The 25,458-nt window shown below is 37.6% G+C and overlaps 2 protein-coding genes across 2 annotated transcripts in view; one reads left to right on the top strand and one right to left on the bottom strand.

The window, feature by feature from the left end:
- Positions 1-1,344: 1,344 nt before the first annotated feature.
- Positions 1,345-13,680, top strand: prkar1a (protein kinase, cAMP-dependent, regulatory subunit type I alpha). The gene is made up of 11 exons (XM_015399792.1): positions 1,345-1,491; positions 2,909-3,124; positions 5,875-6,045; positions 6,123-6,214; positions 6,309-6,370; positions 6,460-6,506; positions 6,584-6,742; positions 6,825-6,885; positions 7,027-7,148; positions 9,487-9,568; positions 11,353-13,680. The coding sequence occupies exons 2-11, from the start codon at positions 2,951-2,953 to the stop codon at positions 11,523-11,525; spliced, it is 1,143 nt and encodes a 380-aa protein (XP_015255278.1). The 5' UTR covers positions 1,345-1,491; positions 2,909-2,950; the 3' UTR covers positions 11,526-13,680.
- A 5,148-nt stretch (positions 13,681-18,828) lies between these two features.
- fam20a (family with sequence similarity 20 member A) overlaps positions 18,829-25,458 on the bottom strand; it is a 17,592-nt gene continuing 10,962 nt past the window's right edge. Inside the window, exons 6-11 of the mRNA XM_015399782.1 lie at positions 24,548-24,663; positions 21,929-22,109; positions 20,491-20,600; positions 20,333-20,414; positions 19,213-19,272; positions 18,829-19,129 (exon numbers count right to left, since the gene is read on the bottom strand). Of these exons, the coding sequence (XP_015255268.1) occupies positions 18,859-19,129; positions 19,213-19,272; positions 20,333-20,414; positions 20,491-20,600; positions 21,929-22,109; positions 24,548-24,663 (820 nt within the window). The 3' untranslated portion in view covers positions 18,829-18,858. The remainder of the gene's footprint in view (positions 19,130-19,212; positions 19,273-20,332; positions 20,415-20,490; positions 20,601-21,928; positions 22,110-24,547; positions 24,664-25,458) is intronic.

Here is a 25,458-nt window from a genome sequence, read left to right as displayed (position 1 = left end):
GAGGATTTTAAATTATTTTCTTGATTTAACAGGAAGCCAATGAAGAGAAACTAGAATAAGAGAGATATGATCTCTCTTACTTAATTTCCATCAGAAGTCTGGCTGCAGCATTTTGGATCAGCTGAAGGCTTTTAACTACAGTTTGTGGACTTCCTGATAGTAAAGAATTACAATAGTCCAGCCTTGAAGTAACGAATGCATGGACTAGTTTCTCAGCATCACTCCTGGACAAAATTTTTCTAATTTTGCAATATGATGCAAGAAGGAAACCCTAGAAACCTCTTTGATATGGGAAATGAGAAGTTCTGATCAAAAATAACACCAAGATTTTTTACATTACTATCAATAGATATACAATACACAATAGGTTATTACTTCAACAGTGTAATAGAGTTTATTAGAACAATCCAACCAACAGTAGGAAAATTAATCATAGACACCAGTTATTAAATTAAAGCTGGGTTCCCAAAGAACAGATTTACATTTTTGCTATTGAACTACATACCAAGAAATAGTCTCGGGCCAAAATAGATTTCTGAGTTGCCTGTGAAGTATGAGAAATGTAGACCTCTTAGGTCTCCAGAGACCCACTTACCCAGAATGATGCAACAGTTTGTTCTTTGGCTGCATACTGTCATCTTTCATGCATATCTTTGTAATGTTTGAAAATTTCCCATCTTTTTTGAGAATTTAGGTCTTCATCATTACTTTCTTATCTTGGTGATTTTAACATGTGTTTGCCTTTAATGAGTATTGCTGATTACTTCATTTAATGTATTTTTACCTGTTTGTGTTTTTTAAATCTGTTTTAAATTTTCCTTTTCTTCAACAATGATACTGTGTTTGATAATTCTCAACTATTCATTTATATTTTTGAAAAATCCTTCCTTCCACCTGCTAATTAGAGATTATTTCGGCATCTCCAAAGATTCGATGGAACCATTAGTTATTTTACTGCAATGTGATATTTTTTATTAAGCTGTGGATCTTAAAAGATCTTTTTTATGACTATCGGTAAGGCACTAAAGTTTGTGACACAGGTAGGCCCATTGTTAGTTTTTTTCATTGATTTATGATATATATATGTATCCATGCCTAAAAATATAGAATTATTTTCGAAATTATCTGAACAGAGGAGACATCCAATTTTCTCTTCTAAGGTTACTGGTTGTATTTTATTTGAACAACATATAGGTTACTTGTCTAACTTTTATTCCAAATCTATTTTTTAAAAACTATTTCCTTGACGTCACCGTTTCCGCGCAGTCTTCTTTAAGGTTGCCATGGGTTACAGGCTCACATGTCAGATCGGGGAGAATTGACGTCAGAGACGACTGCCGATTGGTTCTCAACCGTATCCGGTGGGGCAGCGGTCCAAGGCTCGGAAAAAAAATCGTAGCGAGCAGGAAGGTCTGGTAACGGTGTGCTTTGAGAAATACATCGCAAGTCCCGACTCTTTATCGAAAAGCTCGTTGGGATTTTACGGTTTTTGTGAGTATTCGTGTCCTTTCACCGCTGACTACCAAGGTGGAATTTTGCTTCCTGCGTTTCTCGTTTGTTTATGATAGAACTCAAGATGGCGTCATTGGAGGAGAGCTTTGCCTTTGCACAGAGCCAGCAAGCCAGTCGTTGACGCACAGCGAAGAGCAGACATAGTTTTAGGCAGTTGTAAACAACCTTTCCTTTGCATTTTAGTGCGTTTAGGGCTACATTTTTAAATCCCATTTATAGTTAAATTACTCGCTCGTAGTAGCTTGAATTCAGCCATCGGCCTACTTGTCCTACAGTGTTACTCCTACAGACAGGAAATTAGGTTGAAACTCTAATAAGCGGTTATATGACCTACATTTGCATTTATTACCTTTCATGTAAAAATAAAAAAGGAAAAAACAGTTTCATTTTTCTCATAAGCTCCGTTATTTTTGCATGGCAGAAATGTCTTTACTTTAAATTACGTGTATTTACGATGCGATGGACGACAGGTGAAATTCTGCAACTGAACCAAAGGTTGTGTTTGTTTTTGGTGGATTCAAGACGCCATAATGGGTGTTTAGATTAGTCTATTACATAAGTGGTAAACTCGCTACTAATGGGTGTTACATGTGGGTCCAAAAACAGAATCATCTTGAGCTTACCAAGTCGGTTTTAGGTTGGATTAAACCAAGCCTGCCAACTTTCAGGTGCAAAGCTATATTATTTTACAGAATCACTTCCAGGACTGTTTGATAACCAATCGGTCATTTTCCTTGTGACATTGGAATCGACATGGATCCCGTTTGGTCTCCTTTTCACACACACAGTTCACTTTCAGGCCTGGATTGGATTGTTCTGTTAGTGGCTCAGGTCCTCATTTATTCCTCTATAATGCACACATTGATTAGTGCAAGAGCTCAGAGGCTGTGCTGCTGTAGTAAACATAGATGGGTTGAAATCAGAAGTTAAATTTAGAGCTTTAGCTTCCAGGATCATTATATTTTCTCTCTCATTTTTTTCGTTGTAAATTCTGTGTGTTATCACTGTCATTTGGCCTGTTTAACAGCCTATTAATATCTCAATCCTTCTAGCTTTAGGCCTGTGCATGATAAGGCCCCAGGCAAGACTTGGGTTTTTAAGACTGGAGGAAATAAGTGAAGCTTAAAAACAATCTGGGCTACAAAATGTCTGCCCTTTTTTTTGTTACTTATCCACATAAGTGTGATCACATCATATGACCAAGCTCCATGGCAAACTAAACAAACCCAATCTCCCTGCATCTTCTCACTCTGGTTTTACTTTTCTCACATTCTCGTCAGTTCTGTCAGTCTATGACTAAACCTTACAGACACTTGATTTAGATATGTTTTCCTAATAATTATAATCAAAGTTCTGCAGTTATTTTCTGACACCATCCTCTTTGTCTTATCTCCAGCTCTGAGGTTAGAGGTCATAGAACAGGGTTGCCGCTGTCGTCATGGCATCTGGAAGTACGAGCAGTGAGGAGGAACGGAGCCTCAGGGAGTGTGAGCAGTACGTGCAGAAACACAACATCCAGCAGCTGCTGAAGGACTGCATTGTCCAGCTGTGCACCTCCAGGCCGGACCGGCCCATGGCCTTTCTAAGGGAGTACTTCGAAAGGCTGGAAAAGGTTTGCTTTCAATATAGTTTGGAATAGTAGTTACTGGGTAGTAAACAAACGAAAAGCAGAGCATCACACGGCCATAATATACCATACAAATAATTCATATTTACACTCTCTTCTAAACTCCTTTTATTTATAAAAACATGTGGTGTCATTATCTAGTTAGCTAAGACAGTTGCCATTTATGCATCCTGGGAGCAAGATTTAGGAATTTTTTCCTCTAGTATGTTTTTAAAAAAATGCTTTTTTTTGTCAGAAATCTCCATCACAGTGAACATTTCTTAACATTAAAAGCCAAATTATGACCAGCCAAATCAGTCTGCTAAGGGGCCTTACGTGGTGTTGCTGTGGATCCATCCGCCTCTCTGTGTTCCCTGTTGTGCCCGGTGGTTTCTCTTTTTTGGTATTCTCACATTAATGCAGTAAACGGAAACATCAATTGATGCACAGGGCTTTCTAAAAAAAAAAAATAATAATAATCCAGTTCTTTTAACTTTTTTTAGAAAGCTATTTTAAAGTTCTGTTTAGAACCAGAAGGATACAAAAAAAGCTCTTATTAAGGCATGAATCAACTTAACCCATTCCTGTCTAGACCATTTAATTATAGATTTTGTTTCAGTTGTTTTATAGTGTTTGGATCCTCTGTGTTAAATGTTTCTTGGGTTTAGGTTTTGCGTCTTAACTCAAAGAAGAAAGCATTATTGATTCAAAAATAATACAACAGAAAAATAACATATGCAATTTAAAAAAAACAGTGTTTAAAGGAGAAGTCTGGTTGGCAAGGAATAATCAATAGATCATTATTTATACCTAACACTAATACGTTGATGGTGATTTAGTTAATTTAGCCCTAATCAGTAAAAAATAAAATAAAAAATATATTTTTCGTTTTGATCACTGAGTCTGGGAGCGGCCATTTTTGCCCAAATATAGTAACACCTCCCTCCTGACATCATCTGGCAGTGTCGCCGTAGTGCAGTTAGCCAAAGGCCATTCTCCCCGCTTTACAAGCAAAATCAATGGGAACTACTAGACACATCTGCAATCAAATAAAAGTAAAAGTAAATTAGTAATTTCACCTTTCTGATTCCTGATCCTCCACGGACGGGTTTGTCGTTGGATTGCCAACTTGAAGAGGGAGGATTTGTGATCAAACTTCTGACCAGAGAAAAAACCCGTAATATGTAGCCAACATTTGGAAGGAGAATGTTTTCAAGATGACTTGGATAATAGCGCATTGTGACAAACACCAGATACAGCACTGGGACTTGATCAACAGCCGATACCGCACCGTGACGTCACAAACCAGTAGGTGGCAGTAGTGTTCTTTGACAAACATGGATGCCTCCAGTAAAGCACATTCAAATACAGTTACTCTCAATTAAAAGCATCATTTATTGAACAGCATGTAATAATTTTATATTTAAAGTACTTTCATAAGTTTGAATTCTGAATATGAGCAGACTTCTCCTTTAATGCAAATGTAAGTTTTGGTAAAGAGTATAAGAGATAAAAGTATGTTCCCTGTGAAAAAAACAAAAACAAAGATTCTTTTCATAAACCAGAGATGAGATAAACGATAAAGCTCCCAACGGTTCCTCTCGCCCCAAACTGGAATTAAAGGGTTTTGGAAAAATCTGGGAGCTTTCTCTTTTTTCTAAAAGAACAATCAATCAGCGTGTACTACTACAACAGTATTCAATAAATGAGCCTCTTGCTCACTGAAGATTTCTACAGAGTTAGTGTTCCTGATAATTTAGACTAACATGCCTATTATCATAATTATTGTTATTTTCTTTTTATTACTATTTATTTATTATTTTTATTATTGTTTAAGCACAGAAGTTATCCATTGACAGGAATTATTTGTTTTCAAGCTTGATCAGCCATGACTTGGATTGCTGGCTTGGAATTTATCCAAATAGTTTCTTGTTATCACTAAAAGCACCACGACACATTGAGGACGACACTCTAAAGGAGCGTTCACAGTGAACAGGAACACAGCAACAGGTGTTACACCATATTTTGTGACCCATCATGAATTTTGACCCATGAGGTACACAGTATGTTGTAACACCGGTAAATAGATCGATGCTCCTCCTATTGGAGAACGTGGTGAAGAGAGCTGAGTGGAATTTCATAGGAGTGTCTGTGACACGGAGCTAAAATATCACCCACCCACACAGAAATTTGTATTTGATGTGAACACACCTTTACTGTAAAAAGAGAACATTACACATTTTCACTAAGGTTGTAAAAAAAATGAAGGGAAAACAAAGATTTAAGATCTAGAAATAACAGTCCTGAAATAGACAAAACTGCCTTAAAAGATACAGACAATCAAACTGTTGTAACACATTGGTGGAAAAAAATCCCCACTGCAAGTAAAGTCAGTATTTCCACAGATGGAAAGACTTCATGTAAAGTCCTGGAATATTAAGCCCAACACGTGTAAACAGCTGATTGAACTTTAAAATGTCAGGATGTTAGCAATAAACAATGCAAGTCACTGATAAAGCAGCTACCAAATAACACAGTATTAGTAAAGCAGAGTTATCCCAGAGTCTTATGATCTAAAAAAGCCATCCTATAATATACCATGAACCTGATCTCAGTTCTGCATGGTGCGTCCCAAACCTGAGCAACAAGAGCAGAAAGTATCTTCAAATCTAATCTGTTAACTAAACCTGTCAGGCAGGCGACTGGCAGAATGGTGAACCCTGTAACATCTTTTCCTCTTTCACTTCACCCTGCAGGAGGAGGCCAAGCAGATTCAAAACCAGCAGAAGGCCAGCAGCTCCCGCTCAGACTCTCGTGATGAGGAAGTGTCTCCGCCCATGAACCCTGTGGTGAAGGGTCGCCGGCGCAGAGGAGCCTTCAGTGCAGAGGTTTACACAGAGGAGGATGCAGCCTCATATGTCAGAAAGGTAGGCAGCGATCACAAATATGATCCAAGGGGTGCAGGTGTGGATTTGCTTCAAATGTTTTCTTGCTCTTATTAAAGGTTATTCCAAAGGACTACAAAACCATGGCTGCTTTGGCTAAAGCCATTGAAAAAAATGTGCTCTTCTCACACCTTGATGACAACGAAAGAAGGTACCTGCTGTCCAATGTTTCTGAAATATTCTATAATAAAGTGAAACGGTTTTATTTATCCAGCTTACCATCTCTTAAATCTGTTATTTTTCAGTGACATATTTGATGCCATGTTTCCAGTCACCTATATCGCCGGGGAAACGGTTATTCAGCAGGGTAAAAACATAAATAAAAAAAGTTTTGATTGAGTCAAAAAAAAAAAAAAAATTAAACAAAGGCTAAACATTTTTATTTGGTGCCTTCAGGTGATGAAGGGGACAACTTTTATGTCATCGATCAAGGAGAGATGGATGTGAGTATCTGACGTCACAGAAACATTCTGCTCTCCTTTGGATTAAAGGAACGATCGTTATCTGCTGGATCATTCAGGTGTACGTGAACAACGAATGGGTGACCAGCATCGGAGAGGGAGGAAGCTTCGGAGAGCTGGCACTGATCTACGGCACCCCGAGAGCAGCTACAGTCAGAGCCAAGACTAACGTCAAGCTGTGGGGCATAGACAGAGATAGCTACAGGAGAATACTGATGGTATTTAGCTTAATGTTTAAAGATTCTCAGCTTGATACGGTTTGTTTGGGGCTACAGTAACACAAAATGCCCTGCTCTATAGGGGAGCACTTTGAGGAAGAGGAAGATGTACGAAGAATTCCTCAGGAAAGTCTCCATTTTAGGTGAGTTTCTTCTGAGTATTTATAAATAGAAATGAAACATCATGTTTTCTCTGTGAAGATAAAAATAAAATGAAAAGGATCTATAAATTTCTTATTATCAGTCCTTGTTGCTCAGATCTTTTCTGTCATCTCGATTCCCAGAGTCTCTAGACAAATGGGAGCGTTTGACGGTGGCCGACGCCTTGGAGCCCGTTCAGTTTGAGGACGGACAGAAGATCGTTGTTCAGGGCGAGCCTGGAGATGAGTTCTTCATCATTTTAGAGGTATGGTTTGGTTTGATCACTCTTCCAAAGAGGTTTGATGATTTATACATAACAAAGTCCAAGAGTATAGATTATCAGGCTTAGATGTGCTGGTTAACTTCTTCTGTAGCTCATTTCTAGTAAAACTTTGAACAAAACTTTGTTTTTTTCTGGTTGAACAAATTAGTGCAAATATGCAACAATTGCAAATATCAAAGAAGAATTTATAGTCAATTCTGTCTCCTACTTTACAATCCACTGGTGCGTGTAGTTGTTTTTGTTTTTTTTGAACAAAGCTTTATTTGCTGCTTTGTGATGTCTACCTTCTGTGCCTGTGGGTCGCCTTGGTGTTGTTAGGGTTGGGTAGATATCTGATGGCAGTCACATTTAGTTAGTATATGTAAAAAAAATTTTTTTTAAAGTTTTGAGCTTAAAGACCTGTGGTGTGAAGGAAACCTAAGATAACATTTTAAAATGTATTTAGTCTCTAAATTTTAGCAATGAACGTGTAATAATCATTAATGGCTGAAAGTCTTCTCTGGCTACAAAGCAGCCAAATGATTATCAGGATTTCTTATTATGACATAACAAGTTCCATGTCAGACATCTGGACTGCGCAAAGGGGTGAAACAGCAATATTTTTGGATAAGTATAAGATGGATAAGATGAGGGATTGTCTTCAAGTCAGTGAGTCGATGCAATCGACTGGTTTTCCTTAGATAGAAAACATTGAATCAGTTTGACGGTATGATCTGGTTGAATTGTATCTGTGAAGTGCATGTGTTGTGAATTAGCGCTATATAAATAAACTGAAATGAATTAAATTCAACTTCCTACTAACCTGTGCATTGCTTCCACAACAGAGAACTGCTTTGTTTACCGTCACCTGCTTGTTACTAGTCAGATCTATCAGTGATCCTGATCACAGCTGATGTTCTCAGTGAATCTGAAGATCTTTAGATTGTTGACAAATGAAAAGCATTTAAAGGATATAAAAATCTTAAATAAACTAACTTTAAAATTATTATTAATTCATCTCTGCTTATAAAATGTCAATAACATTTTTCTTTTTGTGGAAACATATTTTCTTTCAAAAACCCACAGAAATAATTATGTTATTATGAATGTTAAAAAATGTCTCAGAAGAAGTGCAGATATTATTTCCTTTGACATCCTTTAGTGGTTTCTTTAGTCGCCTGCTCGCTTTGCACACAGGAAGAAACGGTGAACATATGTGAAGTTTAAGGATGGTGTAAATACTGTTTAAAGGCACTGCTACTACAGATACGCAGCCACCAACATGTGTTGGTTTAAGAGTTATTATATCAAGATCTGTTTTAATATATAGGGCTGCTGTGGTCTATTTATTTCTAGTAAAATGCAACTATATTTAGCATCCGCACAATATATTGCTGTTCAGAATCTTATAGAATCGGCTTCTTCTTCTAAGAAGACTAATGTTGCCACAACATTTATCATTGGTCTAAAAATACACTCTTGTTGTTTAAACATATTTTGCAGCTGTTGTGAAATACATTCCTTTGTTAAACGTAAGTTGTTGCAGTAGAAAACATGTTTGTTGCTCACCAGATTTTCTTGAAACCTTAGACTCTGTTGAACTGGCATCAGACTATTTTCCAATTGTTCTGTTCCCCTCAGGAACTGGAACCTTCAGCTGGAGCACAATAAGTTCTTCCTTCTGTATGCGCTGTTTATTCAATAGACACCAGAACGTTTAATGCTTTGATTGTTTATCCATTGACAGAAATGGTCAAAATGAGCACATTTGCACTATATGTGTGTATATATATTCAGGCTTTTTTAATTCTTTTTATTCTTATTTATTCTATTATTTCAGCCATACAGCTGAGATGTTTTTACTTGTAAAGGATGCTATTTGAGATGTTTAAATAATTCTAGTTCCTCTAGGTAAAAGGTAATAGCATTTTAGTGTTACTTTTGACCAATTATTAGATTAACGTAACAGATCTGATCCTTAACTGATCAGATATATTTCTGGTTCTGTGATGTTGGATTTCATCTAAAGAGGAGAATGTAAACTTTTCTTCACAAGGAATCCGTAGCTTTTCAATCTGCTTGTCCAAAGTGGGCTGCTATCAGATTTAGTGCTGTGTTGCCAGTTGCATTCAAGGGCAGTAATCCTGGAAGTTGCTGGTCTAGCGCCCCTAGTGGCTAAAAGTAACACTGTGTGAATTGGTGGCAGTGAGTTCATATATTTATTGAAATATTATCATGGTAATGCTTATTTAATAATTATTAGCTCTTATTAAACTGCTTCTAATGACAGTAATGTTAACTGGTTCATTTGATAAGGATGATCTGTTTGTGTTCTTCCCAGGGTTCAGCAGCTGTTCTGCAGCGTCGCTCTGAGAATGAGGAATTTGTTGAAGTGGGGAGATTAGGACCATCTGACTACTTTGGTAAGAATTAAAAGAACTTTTCCTAACTATTTCCATTTCTACAGTGATATTTGTTGATTTGGAACCCCTGCCTTGTGCTTGAATGAATATCAGTGCTTTACATTCACTGTAGAATAATATCCAACATGGTCTACATCAGTACATGGTTGTCTGCCCTGTAATGCACTCACTAATGAAACCATGTTGTCCAAATTTCCTGAACTTTATTAGATATGAGTTCAGACCCAGGCTTTAATAAGATGCTGTTTGGTCCCTCTGATGTTGTAATAAGGAGCGGTTTGGAGTGCTAGGCTAATGCTAGCAGCTATCCTCTCTATTTATGCACCTCTAGTTTATATTCTGCTCATAAAAATATTTTCCTTAGTGATGTTGCTGAACATGCTTATTAATTAGTAGAGGTGGGAATCATTAAAGATTTATCAATGCTATTCCTCTGAATGATAATCCCTGGCAATCCTGTATTGTATCAGGACCCTTATTGATACAATTTTTGTTTTGAATAAAAATAAATGAGTGTTTTCTTAAAAAAAAAAATGGAAAAAAAGCACATGAAATAAATAAGGAATGCATAAAATTACATACACTAAAATTCTATATCTGAAAAAGAATGTTTTATATTTGTAGGAGTGAGTAATATAAAAATTAGCAAAAAAGAAGGATTAAAAAATGCTCTAAATATGTTTAAAACCACAAAACACAATTTAAGTGTGACAGTGTCTAGTTGCTGCACAGCAAGACTGACTGACTGACTGACTGACTGACTGACCACCTCTGTGCTTTGGAAGCTGGAGGGATTCAGACTGACTGGTGGTCTTCAAACTTTTCAGTAAAGTCTTAAAGGAATAGTACACCCAAAACATGATTAGCCTTCATTTTCTACTCACCCCCATGCTGAACAACACTCTGGAGTACTTTTTTGATATCTCAAATGCATCTGGAGATCTGGGAGGCTTCTTGCTGTCTGCTGACATTCAAATAATGGAGGTCTATGGTGACCGAGACAGAAAGGTCCATAAAAGTCCACAAAAAACGTGTCAATATTCCTCCATACTGCTCGTCCAATGTATTCCAAGTTTCCTGAGTGGGTAGCGTCCAGAATTTACTCGAAACGAAGTCATTTAGAATGTTTTTAGAGCATAAACAGTAGTGTATAGGATTTCCTGAAAGCGCGCACATGCGCGATCACGACGCTACGGAAGCCGGGTGAGTAGAAAATGAAGGCTAATCATGTTTTGGGTGTACTATTCCTTTAAGCAACACAAAAAGCAGCTAAAGTCATTGCCAGTTACTTTTTGAAAAATAAAAAGCAAAAAAGGCTCTGAAAAGTTGCTAAATTTAGTGACAAAGTCAATTTCCAGCATTGATGACCAGACCAACATGGGAGCAGAACCTTAGCCCCTCCCATCAGTTCTCTGTTTCTTAAGGAGGAGACTAGCAGTATGTGTTTTATGAGCTGGAGTGTCTATCAAAAGGAAAAGGCCACCTTAATAATAACATTAAGAGGAACAATAAGGCTGAAGCTCGTCAGTCTGTTGGGACCGTCCAGCGCCATTTAGGTCCCCATCCCCATTAATTACTATATAAATAGTTTCCCTGTTGCATAAAGCCCTTTCTTTGTCTTGAGCGTCGGAATGTTTTATGGAAAGTGTTCTGCTGCTCTCTGCAGCCTGGATGTAGCAGAGCAGATGTTATATTGAGAGGATAACGACAAAGGGAGAATGATGACATGAAACAAATGTAACATTTATTGTATTTATTTAGTGCTTGATTCCCTTTCTGCCCAGGTGAGATCGCTCTGCTGATGAACCGCCCTCGTGCTGCCACGGTGGTCGCTCGCGGCCCGCTGAAGTGCGTGAAGCTGGACCGGCCCCGTTTCGAGCGCGTCCTGGGCCCATGCTCGGACATTCTCAAGCGCAACATCCAGCAGTACAACAGCTTTGTGTCGCTGTCTGTCTGAAGGGAGGAGAAATACTCCCCCCTTCTTTTCTGCCAGACCCCCCACCCCCCCTCACTTTCTCACCTTCTTCTCTTCTTTCAGACCCAGGGTCCACAAATGCAATTCGCTTTGTTTTGTTTTTTTTCTTCACTCTGCTCTCCTTTCTTTTTGGCTTTTGATATCTCTCTTCGTTTTACTCGAATCGTTTTGCCGTTACCACGTGCCACGCTGTGGTGACTTTCAGCCATTCACCAGCGCTTGTACCAGCTGCTGTACGCTACCTTTTAGACACAGTTACACCACATGTTACTTTTCTTTCATATATTGATATATATATAAATATAATGTTATATATATCTTTGCTGGTTACATTTTTCTCTTTTTAGATTTAAATTTAAAGCAGGAAATCTGAAAGACTTAAGGGTCTCCGACTGATGAGACAATCAGACCTTACAAGGCGCTTTTAGTGTTTCGGTTATTTTTCTTTTTCCAGTTGAGGCGAAGGCTGATTCTTCCCTCTTTATGTCAGTTTGAAGGTACACAGGAAAAAGCAGAAACATGACCGCATTTAACTGTCCTGCAGCGTTTTTAATCACTTCTTTTTGGAATCCGCTGTAATCTTAGGCTCCATTTGTTTCAGGGTGTTTCTTTGTTACCGTTTGATGGGGATGATGTAGACAGTGACGTGTCTGTTTCGCTTAGTTTGGATAAGTTTGTACAACTTTTTTTTTGTTATTTTTATTTTTTTATTGTGCAGCTACCAGGCTAGTGCCAAATGTTGATTATTGTCACAGCGCAGAGAAGCATAGCTGCGGAAATGTTCCCTAAGGCTCCAGCAGAAAATGGCTACTACCCTTAGAGTTCTCCTGATCGACTGAACAACTACACAAGAACTGCCTTGAATACTCGAAGGAGAAAAACAAAAAAAATAAAGGAGTATTATGTAAGATTCAGTATTCAGTTTGTTTAGAAAATACCAAATAACTTGGTCACTCTTCTGCTATTGTTTATAATCAAAATGTCATTATGGTATAGTTAAAATAGTTATATTATTATCATTTACAAAATGATAAATCTTATGGTTTGGAGTGAAATATGTTTAACTGTCTTTTGTAAACACTTATTTTTCCATAAAATCTATTTTAGGTGTTTGGTGCCACAAAGTAATACATAAATAAATGATTCTTCTTGTTGACTGATATCAACAGTATGTACTGCTATTGTGTAAAACATCATGGAAAAACTTTTTAAACGGAAAGACGAGTTACGGATTAGTTAAAGGAAGTATTTAGCTGTGAAAGCTGACGGGCAGAAGGAGCAGATGTTGACCGGAACGCTGGAGTCGGAGCGTCTCGTTGCCCGTTAGGGGAAAAGGTCTGTTACCATCAGAGTGGCTGCTGACCTGTTCTCTACGCTTTACCCGGCATGATGTTTTAAGGCATCCGTGTGAATGAAAGGTTGTATTTAAAGAAGCAGGAACTATGTTGAATGTTTTGTTTGTTATCCCCTTGCTTAACTGCTTCACCTCTATTTAGATAGCATCCAATGTTTTTGTAACATCTCTACCAAAATGAGACAATGTTGACCTAACTTCTCATTCCTGCTTCACTCTTTAGTCAGAACTGAATCTGCTGTCTGTTTTTTTTTTTTTGCTTGCAGTTGTATGCGCTTCAGTTTGAGATGTATGTTGAATTTGTTTTCTTTTTTTGGTACTGATTGCAGAGTGTTGAGCTCGATGAGATGAAGGTTTGAACCGATCATCTTTTCTCCCCAGCCCTTATCCTGGATGTGGTTATGGGTCGGTTGTGTCCACTGAAAACACATCCTGTTTATCCTCCGTCAAGGTTGAGGGATTCACCTTCTTTCAGAGCATTATTTTCATGTAAATAGCTGCATTATAGGTTTTAGTTGGAAACGTTTCTAGCCACACTGCAATCGTCCCGGTTTGCCTTAGCTTACCTGACCTGGGCTTACAGTAGTCGTCCGTCACTCCTGCTAGCCTGACCTTCAGAGAGCTTGACTGGTGTGCAGCGCGAGGGGCTGCAGGCCATCAGAGGACCATTCTTTTTCTATTCTAACCTGTATTTAGTTTGACCTCCTGTATGTGCAAAGATGTTTATCCTTTTGGTATAGATTGTTCCAGATGGCAGTTTAAGCAATAAAAAGTAAAAACTAATTCACCTTTGTTCCAGAATTATTTTCTTTTTATTTTCACTTTCAGTGATATGATGTTTTCTTTGTTTTTGCAGTTAGCTCTTCACTGCGGGACTTTGCTTTTGTTTTTCTATATTAAACACAGTAGCTTCTATATCCTAGATGGAGCATAATTCAGTGTAACGACTGTCCAATCAGCTTCCTGCAATTACTTTTGAAAACCTTGATAGACATTGTTAAAAATTAATCAGGTCATCAAAACATATTTGTCATGGTAATATTGACCTCTTGTAATTACAACACATTTTGAAAAGCTGAGGAGTTTAAAGATTGAAGTGTAGAACAAGCAAACAACAGGTGGAATGTCAACAGGAATAAGGCTAAAAAAGAGCATATAAATGTTATCTAGTTAGCTGTTAGCTAGTCCATAAGGTTAAATGTTTTAAAGCTACAGTGTTCATTTTCAGCAACATTTAATGGTCAGATTGAAGCTATATGCACTGCTCCCCCCCCCACCACTTCTCTCTCTCCAACAATATGGTGGCGGACATGGTAGAAAAAATGGCTTCTGCATCAACTAATGAGGAGTAATGATTAACATAAAGATTGAGACTTTCGGTTCTTAGATCAATAACATACTTGTGTATAATATACTCTATTTGTGTGAGTGAATCCCTGAATTATTACACACTCTAGCCTTAACCCTTTAAAGCCTGATCCAAGAATAAAACAAAACAGAAAATTACTTTATTTTGGTTTGAAGTCCTTATTTGGCCTTTTAACAAAATATGTAAAAAGAAAAAAAAGGAAATACATTTTTGATATTAATAATTTATTACTATGCGATAAGTCAAGATTATTTTTTGTGTAGTCTTCTACCCTCTGTTATCAGGTATATCTTATTGTGTACAATAGGATTTTGAGCAAAGTTTTTACCATTAAATTATGCAAAAGGTGTCAGACGCAAAACATTTCAGAAACCGTATGTATCAGATACGATACATTTGGCATTATAGGGTTAAAATGTATTTCTTTTTTTGGTTCTGTGTCATGTAAAAGGAAGTAACTTTGAGTTGTTTTTTATTTTCCTCTTGGCAAATCAGAACACATTATTCAGTATAGAGTTTCTCTGGAACACTTCACCCTATTCAGCCTCATTTACTATGTCAGACACTCCAGACGACAGGTGGAGGCATCAGCAATCACCTTGATAAAAGACCACCTGATATACAGAACACAGTTTGTGAAATTAAAGGGTCAGCTGTCTAATCAAGTAGTCAGGAGCACCACAGGGAATGGTACTCTGCCCATTACTTTTTACTCTAAACCTCTAACTTCCAGTATTGGGCAATAGACAGAGACCTGTCTTCTGTCTAGGTTCACCAGAGATGGGCAATAAGCTGAGTACAGGGAGCTGGTGGGCCGCTTTGTTGCATGCTTTGGTAACAGTCCTTGGATCTTCAATGTGTATAAAACAAGGAAGATGATGCAATGGGTCAAACGTTATTACCATATTGCAGCATCGGAGCAAATAGCTTGAAGAAACTGAGCAAGCTGTCAAAGAATGCCGTCTGTTCTGGGAACTCCTTTAGAAGATGATATTGCAAAGAAGAATTCTTTTTAAAAGGAAGAAGATTATGGAGAATCAAGAGCATCCTCTTCATCAGACTGTCAGACAACACGGTGTCTTCAGTCAGTGGCTCCAGATCCGCTGTAAGACAGACCTCTACAGTGGATCCCTCCTGCCCACACAGCTATTATCTCAATTAAAAAACTACTTAAAGAAACATATTACAGTTACATTGATATTTAACCTTCCTTCAGAATCGACAAAACAATTTTGGATTGAATTGGATTATTTCGTAAACTCAGTCATTGAATTAGGCAAGTAGATGTTCGAATTTTGTCACTTGTTTGTGTTATGAATTGTAAAATATGAAATACAAACGTTTGAGGTGAGTTATTGAAATACGTTAGATTTTGCAATTTTCTGTCTACACCCCTATTATAGAAGAAGACTGATATATTTACATGTTATTGAATCGTTTGCCTCTTTAGTCAGAAAGGATGCTGGATCACATCTGAACAGCAGAGGGCATCATTTAACTTCTCATGTCCTCCAAATCCTCCCATTGTTAAATCAGAACCAAAAAGAGAAATCAAACTATTTAAGAGATTTAAAATATACTTTAAAATATAGCTTTGTAAACTGAAAACCGAACTAAACTTTCTCTAAAGGGCAAAGGTTTGAGTTGGCCCTTCTAGGCACCGTTAGTCTTTATTTTTATTTTATTATCTTTTCAATTAATTGAACTTTGTTGATCTGGCATTAGAGAAATGTACCTCTGCATTTAACCCATCCATTAGGGGAGCAGTGGGCTGCCATTGTGGGGCGGCCAGGGAGCAATCGGTGGTTAAAGGTTTTGCTTAGAGACCCAGAGTGGCAGTCTGTGGGAGTGGGTTTCAAACTCACAACCTCAGGATTCCAAGCTGTATGCCATAACCACTAGGCCACCAATTTTTTACTTTTTTTTTTTTCTTTTTTCGGACACATCACGGGAAAAAAAAAACACTAATTGTTGAAGACATAATACTCCTCCTGTAAAGGTTTAGTGTTTGCTTTAGAGAGAGAAAGGATTTACACCTCCTACTGCTTTTTATTTACATGCTTCAACATCAATTGCTGCTCATTTCATGAAGAGATGACCAAGGCATCCTTATGAGCTGCAGATACCAGATCCATTTAAGGAAGCAGCCACTGAATATGGATTAAGGAATAGAAAAGAAGCCAAAAAATTAACAAACTAGGATAAAAGCTCTGAAAGTTGGCAAGAATTCACTTGATCTAATTTTCATTGGGTTATCTGCCTGTTTGCCATTGTTACAGATCTATTTTTTTATTTCTTTGCCCCAGCCTGCCTTAAATGTTTTAAAGGCATTTAGCTGCTGATGAAACAGGATTATAAGTCTGGAAAACAGGGTGGAGGAAATTTAAACGTCTGCTAAACAGCCTTTTCTCCCACTCATAGGTCCTCTCCCTTAATAATACTTGTTTTCTTTTTTTATTTAAAGTGAGAAACAGTTTCCAAAACGTGTCAGTTAAATTAAATTTATTTTAGAAGTAAAAACAAGCTGTATTTCCATGGTCCCACTGCACATCATACAAAACTTTACAAAAACACATCCACTGCAGGTCAGTGTAAGACTTTTACTTCCTTAAATAAGAATGAAGAGCCCTGGCAAAGATGAGAAACTCTTAAAAAACAAACACTGAATTGCAGAAACAAAGATTTGCATCAAGAACTGGCTAAAAGAAATAAGAATATTTTTTTATATATTCATCAATCTGGAGTGTTAATTGCAGAGAGGTCTGTTATAATAACAATAAATCTATTCATCACATTTATATTTGGAGGCTTCTTTATTTTCTTTATGTCTCCCTCAATTTTATAAAAGAAAATCTGGATTACAAAAAGCTCTACTCCGGTTCATCGGTTTCCCATCTCATGTTGATGTGGTAACTTTTGGTTGTCGGAACATCTGGTTGTAGAGACTTGTGTCAAATGTTTAAGGGATACCCAAAGACTAGCAATGGCCAATTAAGCCAAACCTGTGTTTAGCAGTGCTTTCCACCAAACCTGTGGAGAGTTGTGACTCATGGGTTATTGGATTCACATTGGAGGGAACCGATTCAAGACCCTGAAACCGAACTGGGAACCATACTGATGCACAGTTACAACTGCTGGTCTCAGCTCACTTGCAGTGTGATTGCACCAAAAACAGGAAGAGAGAATGTGATGTAAGATCAGCAGATGTAGTTAAAGGTATAATGGAGGATGTTCTTTTTCCAGGTGGATCATCTAAATAGGTGGTCCTCCTCATTGTTAATCATTCTGGTGATGTGTTTACGTACGGCTGTCCTACGTGCTCTTCCCCATTTCCACTTACCAGTCTGACATAGTGGAAAAATAAAAAAAATCTTCTTTTGGAGAGTAAGCTTGTATGGGCGATGCAAATGGCAACTTTGAAACAGAGCCTGCACGAGCCCATTTCTCCTCGTGCACGCTCTTGCAAGGGTTTAATAGGCGTTCCCTCTTGGGAGCGGGTACAGGGTTGTCCATGGGCTTTCTTTTTTAAAGTTTTTTGCTTAAAAAAGTTTTGCTGCATTGTAAGTTTTTGAAAAGGAAAATCTCAGTCCACAGTCCATCTCGGTTTTTCTTTCTTAACATAGATGGCTTCCTTCACGGCCCTCTCAAACCACCTATTTTCTTTGTCCAAAATGTGAACATTCTGGTGCTCAAAAGAATGTCCTCTGTCCATAAGATGTACCACAGGGGGTCCCTCCTCTGTGATGGGCCACGCATCTGTGGAGAGGTTGTTTGGTTTCTCCAACATAAAGATACAGACACCACTCCTCTCATATTTGGTCTGGGGGTTTATCCTAGGATGCTCTAGTTTCTGTTTAAGGGTCTTGTTTGGTTTGGCTTGTCTGTGTTAAATTAAAACATGACAAATGAAGGAATGATGTTTCCTTCTTTAATTGCTCCCTGGACCAAACCAGCAGTATGAATATAGCCTTAGTCTCTCCTTCCTTACTATGGGAATGATGTGTTCTCACATATTTGGATTTAGATTTGAATTGTAGGAAAACTAGCTGTTTCACAACATGTAAACCCACGGGAAACAGGAAGTGTTGATTTACTAATAAAAATGTTTTTGATCAAATTATGGGAGCCAATTAAGGAAAAGCTCTGATTTTCTTGTCTTACAGGTTACAAGATTTTTTTTTTCCAACATAGGGAACATTGTATTGATGAATGCACTCAAATAAAGCTGGATTTTTTTAGCATTTGTCAATGTGAACTACTGCTGCTCCAGAAACAATAATAAATGTATTCTTTTAAGTCTTTACACATATTTTTAATATGGGGAGGTGTATATTACTTATGATGATTTACATCATCACAGTGGTTTTAGTTTGTTATTTTGCAGACCTTAAATTAAATAATAAAGAGGAAAAATGTAGATAAAAAGTGATTATATCCCTAAGATTCTGTCCTGCAGTGGTTTATCCTTCCTCCATGTTGTGAACAAGTTTTTAATGAAGATCTCCGACCATGTTGTCCCTTTTGCTTGAATCTGATTGTCATCATTAAGTCCCCAAAGCAGCTTGTGTTAAACAAAAGCAGCTTAATCCCAACTACCTACTCTTTTTCCCCTCTGTGGCAGTCTGAGGAGTCACTGTGGGTTTAATAAAGTCTTTGGTGATGACCTCATTCTGACCTAGCCTCCTGATGCAGCGCTGGACCACTCTGAGGACCTTCTGTAACCTGCGGTCCAGCGCTAAGAGGTGGGGCTCGGTCAGGACCGGCCTTAAAACGTCCAACTCTAGGGACTCTCTCATCACATCGCTTAGCCTGAACTCCGGTCGGGCCAAGAGCTGGAGTCTCAGCAATGTAGATTGCTTTATCCTGGAAATAAAAACAAAAACATGTTTGGGAAAATCAAAGCCAACAAGAATGTGTTCATGTATTTGGTAAATCAGCAAACTTACATGCAGCACTGAGACAATGGAGCCAGGATGGACATCTCATCATGGGAATGCTTCCCAAACCTGGACACAAAACATGGTACCAAATATATGAACGTTGTGGAATCGCGCAGCATCATTCAACATTAATATCAGAGCCAGCCCAAGGCAGGAGGGAGATGCTTAGTGGAGCCCCAATAAGTTCTGAACTTTATATTTACAGTATTAAGCTTAAAAAATACATTTATCAAGAATGTGTCTCCTTCCAGATTATTATCTACATGCTAAGAGCTTTTAAGATAAAAAAAAAATCTGTATAGGAATTTTAAAAAACTGACAAATATACAAGGCAGTTGTGGTTTGTGTATAAATAGTGCAATTGGAGAACCCTTACTTTTCCACCCTTTATGTACATATACGTAGGAATATATCTTTATTTGCTATTTAGTCCCAGTTTGAACTGTCTAAACATTCTGCTTTCGGGGTTATCAATCTTAAAAGGGTCCAAGCGAAAAAACAAAGCAGTCTTTTTTTTGTGTTCACAGTTTCTGTGTCAGTGTTTACATGCCAGTCACATCTTTTTTTTTTTTTACCATGATGTAGAAGCTCAACACCCTTCTCTAATCTCTAGTTGCTAGCATGTTGCGAGTGCTGACTGTAAGGACATGATGCGGTCTGCTCATGTGCTCTTTGTTATCTGAGAACCATGCCTGAACTGAACCTCGCTGAGCCCTACTGATGAACTAATACCAGTTTAGTTTAACTTTAACTTCCACCTCCTGGCTTTTGAAGAAAAATCCAGAGAAAAGTATTAACTTTGCATGTTTCAAAGAATGGGAAAAAGTTGTGGCTTATACTGTAATTTAAACAGTTGCATTAGGATACCTCAAGCTTAGACTGTACACATCAATTAAAAGACACCAGATGGCAGACGTTTACTGGGCTCAAACTTTTTGGGGATGATTGTGTCTCTCTAACATATGGAGACCCTGGCTATGGAGACATATATCCTGCTCATGGCAATGTTTTAAATACACATTACATTAATTATCATCGCAAATTTAATAATCAGTCCATGATGAGACTTTGGATTGAGACCCAAGTTGGGCTGGCTCTGAAATTGATCGTCAGGAAGTCGCCTCACCCTCTTGCATTGTCCAAGTGAAGAAGTAATCCTTCATCTCCAAATTTGGTAAAAATTTCATAATGGTGTCTGTCCATGTTACCTGATATAAAAAAAAAACAAAAACCAACCTTTTGTTTCCAAAAAAAAGAGAGAAACCTTAAGATAAGATAGCTTACCTATTAGAAAGTCAAAGATGGACATATCTATAATGTTTAGGAGCCGGTTTCCAGAGTTATAAGGATATGCTTGTTTAACCGAATCACAGTAGAAAGGATTTAATTCCCACCTGAAAAGAAAAACAATGCAGAAGCAGAATCTTTATGGTAAAGAATTCTGGGCGAAAAAAAATCCAAAGTTTGGTGAGAGGTATTATTACTATTTCATTTTCCAGTAAATAAAAACTTCACATTCTAATTAGTTTTGATTTTCATAAATGATAAAAAAAATCAACATATTTGCATGTGCAAGTAATAAACCTAAAAATGAAGCCAAAAATGAAAATTCAGTCATATTTTTCTGTAATTACATTTAAAATGCAAACTCATACTTAGTTTAACTGCATGCAGAGGGATGTTTTAAGTGTTCTGGTCATGAATCTTCCGCTAATGTAACCCAAGGTCTCTCAGATTCTGATATTACATAATGATGAAATAATGTACTTCGATTACAGAAATGTTATTTTTCTGGCCTACACAATAAAGAGGGAGATTGCTGACTTAAAAGTTGTCCAGCGGATGGTCACTGACACTGTTTACATGGAGGGTAAGCCAGAATTGTTATGCGTGGAGTGGTAAAGATACCAGCTGTTCAGAGAGAGCTGTATCCAAGCATTTAAATGTAAAGTTTAATGGAAGAAAAAGGCGCATAAGCAACCAATATGCCTCTAAGACTTGAGAGGATGTAAACCAAAGTGTATTAAAGAGGTTAAGGGAGTTATTGCTTTAAGAGCCACCACACAAAGACATATCCAGGCACATTTACTGTTGTACCCACTTGGAATTAAAGACTCAAGGCTTCTGCCATGTGCAAAGTAGAATGGTGTCAGAGTCTCAAGATTTAGCGGTTTGGTGCAGAATCCAAGGTCATTCAGGTCTGATGTAAAGCTTTTAGAGTCGTGGATGAATTGGAAAGCCATGTTATCTGTTTTTAACAAGCCTAAAGTCAGAACAGAAGTTTTTATGCTCTGCTTCTCCGAATACAAGCTTTTTGAAAATGATTAGGAGTCCTATAAACTCCAGTCCACAGTGCATTAATACAGCAATTCATGCAGACGAAGCCATGACCAAGTATACAGCGAATACAGCTCAAAATATGGACATCTTTCTGTGGGCCAGTAGGACTGTTAAAAAATAGTCTAATCTAGGTCCTAATTTTTTGAAAGTCAAATAATTCTTATTCGCCATACACTGTGGTCATAAAATCAATCTATAATGTGCTGTTAAAAACTCTCCCTCTAAATATTTGTTCAATTGTATGAATCTAATGACCTGAAATAAATCAAAGAAGGAACATTTTTTCTCCTAGCACCCCGAGTTTCAACCTATACTGTTTTAACATAAAGTTCAAATTTAGCTAAACATAAAATCCTTCTAAGTGCAGTTGTTGGATCCTTACTGCTCCCTTCCGGAGAAGGTGTAGGAGCGTTTCCAGGGGTTCGGGATGGAGATGCGTGGAGCGACGGTGAGGCCAGGCAGGTAGGCAGAAAGCGAGCCCTCCAGCAGGTCTGGGCTCCCGCACACGGCATATTCAGTCTTACATACGTACAGGCACTTGGAGAAGAAACATGTGTTGTTTGCTGTTGTAAAAGCAAAGAAGGAGTTCATTATGTCAGCTTTTTTTGATCAGCCCTCCTATTTTCTTTTTGGTGCTAAAAATAATCAGTCAGAAAAACAGATGGACAAGAAAGATCCTATTTATTGCAAAGTATTTTGCTATTTGTTTATTATTAAAAATATTTTACAACTGTATTGTTTCATTGATGACAGAAACCTCACTCCAGTCAAAAAGCTGCACTCCAATTCGGTTTCTTTTTTTTCCGTAGCACCAATTTACAACTAGTCAATTCAATCAAGCCCTACAGACAGATTGATTTAAACGTTTCCTATCTAAGGAAATCCAGCAGATTGCATTGAGTTACTGACATGCAGCTATTCCAGCACTAGAACATTTAAACAAAATAGTTTCATATTTGGGATTTTATACAGTGTTTAAAAAAAACCATCATCTTCATTTGACTTATATATATAAACAAAGAAATAGTTGAATTGTTTTACGATTGTGTTTGACTGCAAGACAGAGTACATTTATGTAAATATATGGAGAAGTTTTTTTTAAAATATGATTCTTACAAATAAAAACCTTGAAATAGTTGAAATAGAATTTGTTCCTTTGAACAGATGGGTTCTTTTCACCCATCTGTTCTATCATCTTGACTTTCTAATAAATGAGCCATGCCCATTGGAGGAGGAGGAAAACTGCAGTCAGTGCCTGCATGCAGTCTGCTGGGTTTCCTCAGATATGCATTTTTTCAGCTTGAATTAAAAACTTGAAAATGTAAAAAAAAACAAACAAGTTTTGTAATTTTATGTCACCGTCATGCTCTGCTTTATTTATATATGTTTGTCACACAAAATCCTAATAAAATATGTTAACTGAAGTCTGTTGTAACAAAAATATCTTGTACCTGTTTGAATGATATGGTTGTAATTTTTTCTTTTTTTCTTTCTAAAAAAAAAGTTAAATCCATCTACAGCTGCTTTAGATATCAGCTGCCAGAACTCTGAAAAGGTCCAGGATGTGAGCTCACTCCACACTGATTTCAATCTCTCTGCATTGGCTTCCTGTTATTTTAGAGCAGATTTCAGGATGTTATTGCTGGTTCTTAATATTTATGCCCTTTATTCTCATCCTTCAGTCGCTAAAGACCCATGGGCTTTTGGAAGGGGTCTACCTAAAGAAAAAATGTTTTTCTCCTGTCATGATTTTGGTGCTGATGTATGGTGTGATTACTCATTTCAACCACCTGCTTATCTCCACCCAGCTCTCATTACCGCTCATCTGATCCACCTGCTTCAGTCTCAGTTTAACCAGCCTTCAGACCAGTCATCAGTGCTAGATTATTTTGAGCCTGTGGTGAGAGTTCTCTAGCGTACGTGTTTCTGATTGCCTGATCCTGACCTGTTCTGCCTCTGCACCTTTGAGCTGCCTCTTCCCATTCTAATCTATGCCTGACCTCTTCACACCCTGACTCCTGCTGGATCTCTGCCTGTCTGTGAATCGAACCTGGAACTGCTTCCCAACTCTGTTTTGGATTTCCCTTCGGCACCTCTTTGGACCTCTGATCACCTGGCTCTGACTGCTGAGCTCCTCATGGACACTGGCTTTGGCTTCACCCTCTGTAATCTCCTACCTTCTATCGTCTGCTTGGTTCTGATCTCTTGTTTGTCCTCTGACCTTCAAGACATCAGCTTCTGGGACTCTCTGTGTGGCATCCACCGCATGGAATGACAGCTGACCTGCTGGAATCAACCTCACCCTCTGGGCTCAAACTGATGCAGTTCACTGCAGTTCCATTTCCCATAAACGCTTTGAGAAATCTAATCTTTGTCCACCTGGAATACTGGGTCCTTCTGTTCCGAGCCTTTCATGCTCTTAATATTGCAGAACTTTTTAAGGGTTTTTAAAAGTAAACCAAACAAATATGTGCTCAATCTTGTATTTAGTTGACTGCAAAGTACAAGTTCTAATTATTTAATATTATATTTCTCTTTCAGTTTATCTTTTATTATCAAATAATTTTTTATAATCTTATTAATATTCATCTATCAAAATCTTGGAACATTTAGCCAATCCAGCTGATTTTCTGAAATGGAAATGGAACGAAGCTGATCGTGTTTTTATACCCACAAAAATTCCCACTTTTAAGATAAAGGAAATTGATCAATTTCTACTTGGAAAAATGAAAAATGGAAAAATGGAGTTTCTTTTAAAATCACCCTTTGCTCAGTTTCTCTATGGATAGTCATATTGTAAGTGTAGTCTAGGATTTAGTACCAATAGAACAATGTTTTTGACAAACACCAGCTGACGCTTTTGGACAGCAAGGACTTACTCAGTTAAAACATTAACAATGAGACCACTTAAATCAAATATTGTTTTTTCTTCAGATTATACATTTGTAGATCTGTGGCATGAGTGCTCTGTAAATGGCGAAATCCAGATGCCTATTGGTACCTGGTGAAGTGAAGAACACGGCTCGTAGGTCTTCGCTGTGGGCTACTTGCAGAACTTCTCCAGTTACATTCACTCGTCTGCCAGCCACTGGCGGAACCCTCCGGAAATCCAGGATCCTGTAAATAGGAGGTAGTTTTACAAAAAAAAATACGATTTACATAAAATGCCTTGCAAAAGTATTCTTTTTCCAAATTTGTTAACTTGCAACAAAAAACTGATGTATGATACTGACGGATTTTATGCAACCTGAACAGGGTTTAGATTTAGTTGTTTTAGACATTCTTTAACCATTACTAGTCACCTACCTGTGTGTTCTATATTCTCATTAAGAAACATTTATAAACATTAATCAACATGTGGAATAGTTTCTGATTTTTATTATTACATCATAACAATATTTTAACACCTCACAGAACAGCTTATGGTCCTGAATCGGGGGGGTAAGACAGAACTACAAACTACCACTGGTTTTATAGTCTCCTTGTCCCTCCTTATAGGTGGATGGACAAGGAGACTATTACACCGATGGTAGCTCAAAAAGTTCTGCAGAGATCTAAAGCTCATGTGAGGAAATGTGTTGACAGGTCAGCTATTGGTCTTACACTCCAAGGGCCTGTTCAATAATAATATTATTCAATAACTTGCAATTAGCAGACATGCTTTGACCAAGCAACAGAGATCGCTTGTGTGCAATCAATTACATTTCCAAAACTGGTTAGGACTTTTCTATTTAGGTGAGGAAATTGCATGTGGGACTTTGGGAATGGGTGCAAGAGAAAAGAAGAAGTTTTAAGCCTTAATATTTACAGTTAATCAGAATATACCAGTGGTAAAAGTAAAGAAAATTACTTATACTGTACTTTACATATAAATATCACAAAGTGGTACAAACAAAATTTGAAAAAATACCT

This window comes from Cyprinodon variegatus, unplaced genomic scaffold (assembly GCF_000732505.1).
Source record: "Cyprinodon variegatus isolate N-32 unplaced genomic scaffold, C_variegatus-1.0 Scaffold1046, whole genome shotgun sequence".
In the NCBI taxonomy this organism is placed as follows: Eukaryota; Metazoa; Chordata; class Actinopteri; order Cyprinodontiformes; family Cyprinodontidae; genus Cyprinodon; species Cyprinodon variegatus.
This window is presented reverse-complemented; position numbering and strand designations above follow the sequence as displayed.

What these genes read in the sequence shown, in the direction of transcription:
- prkar1a (XM_015399792.1), top strand. Translation starts at nt 2,951, where the DNA reads ATGGCATCTGGAAGTACGAGCAGTGAGGAGGAACGGAGCCTCAGGGAG. An exon ending in CAGCCTCATATGTCAGAAAG is followed by an intron (nt 6,046 to 6,122) that starts GTAGGCAGCGAT and finishes CTCTTATTAAAG; the next exon opens with GTTATTCCAAAGGACTACAA. An exon ending in AGTTCTTCATCATTTTAGAG is followed by an intron (nt 7,149 to 9,486) that starts GTATGGTTTGGT and finishes TGTTCTTCCCAG; the next exon opens with GGTTCAGCAGCTGTTCTGCA.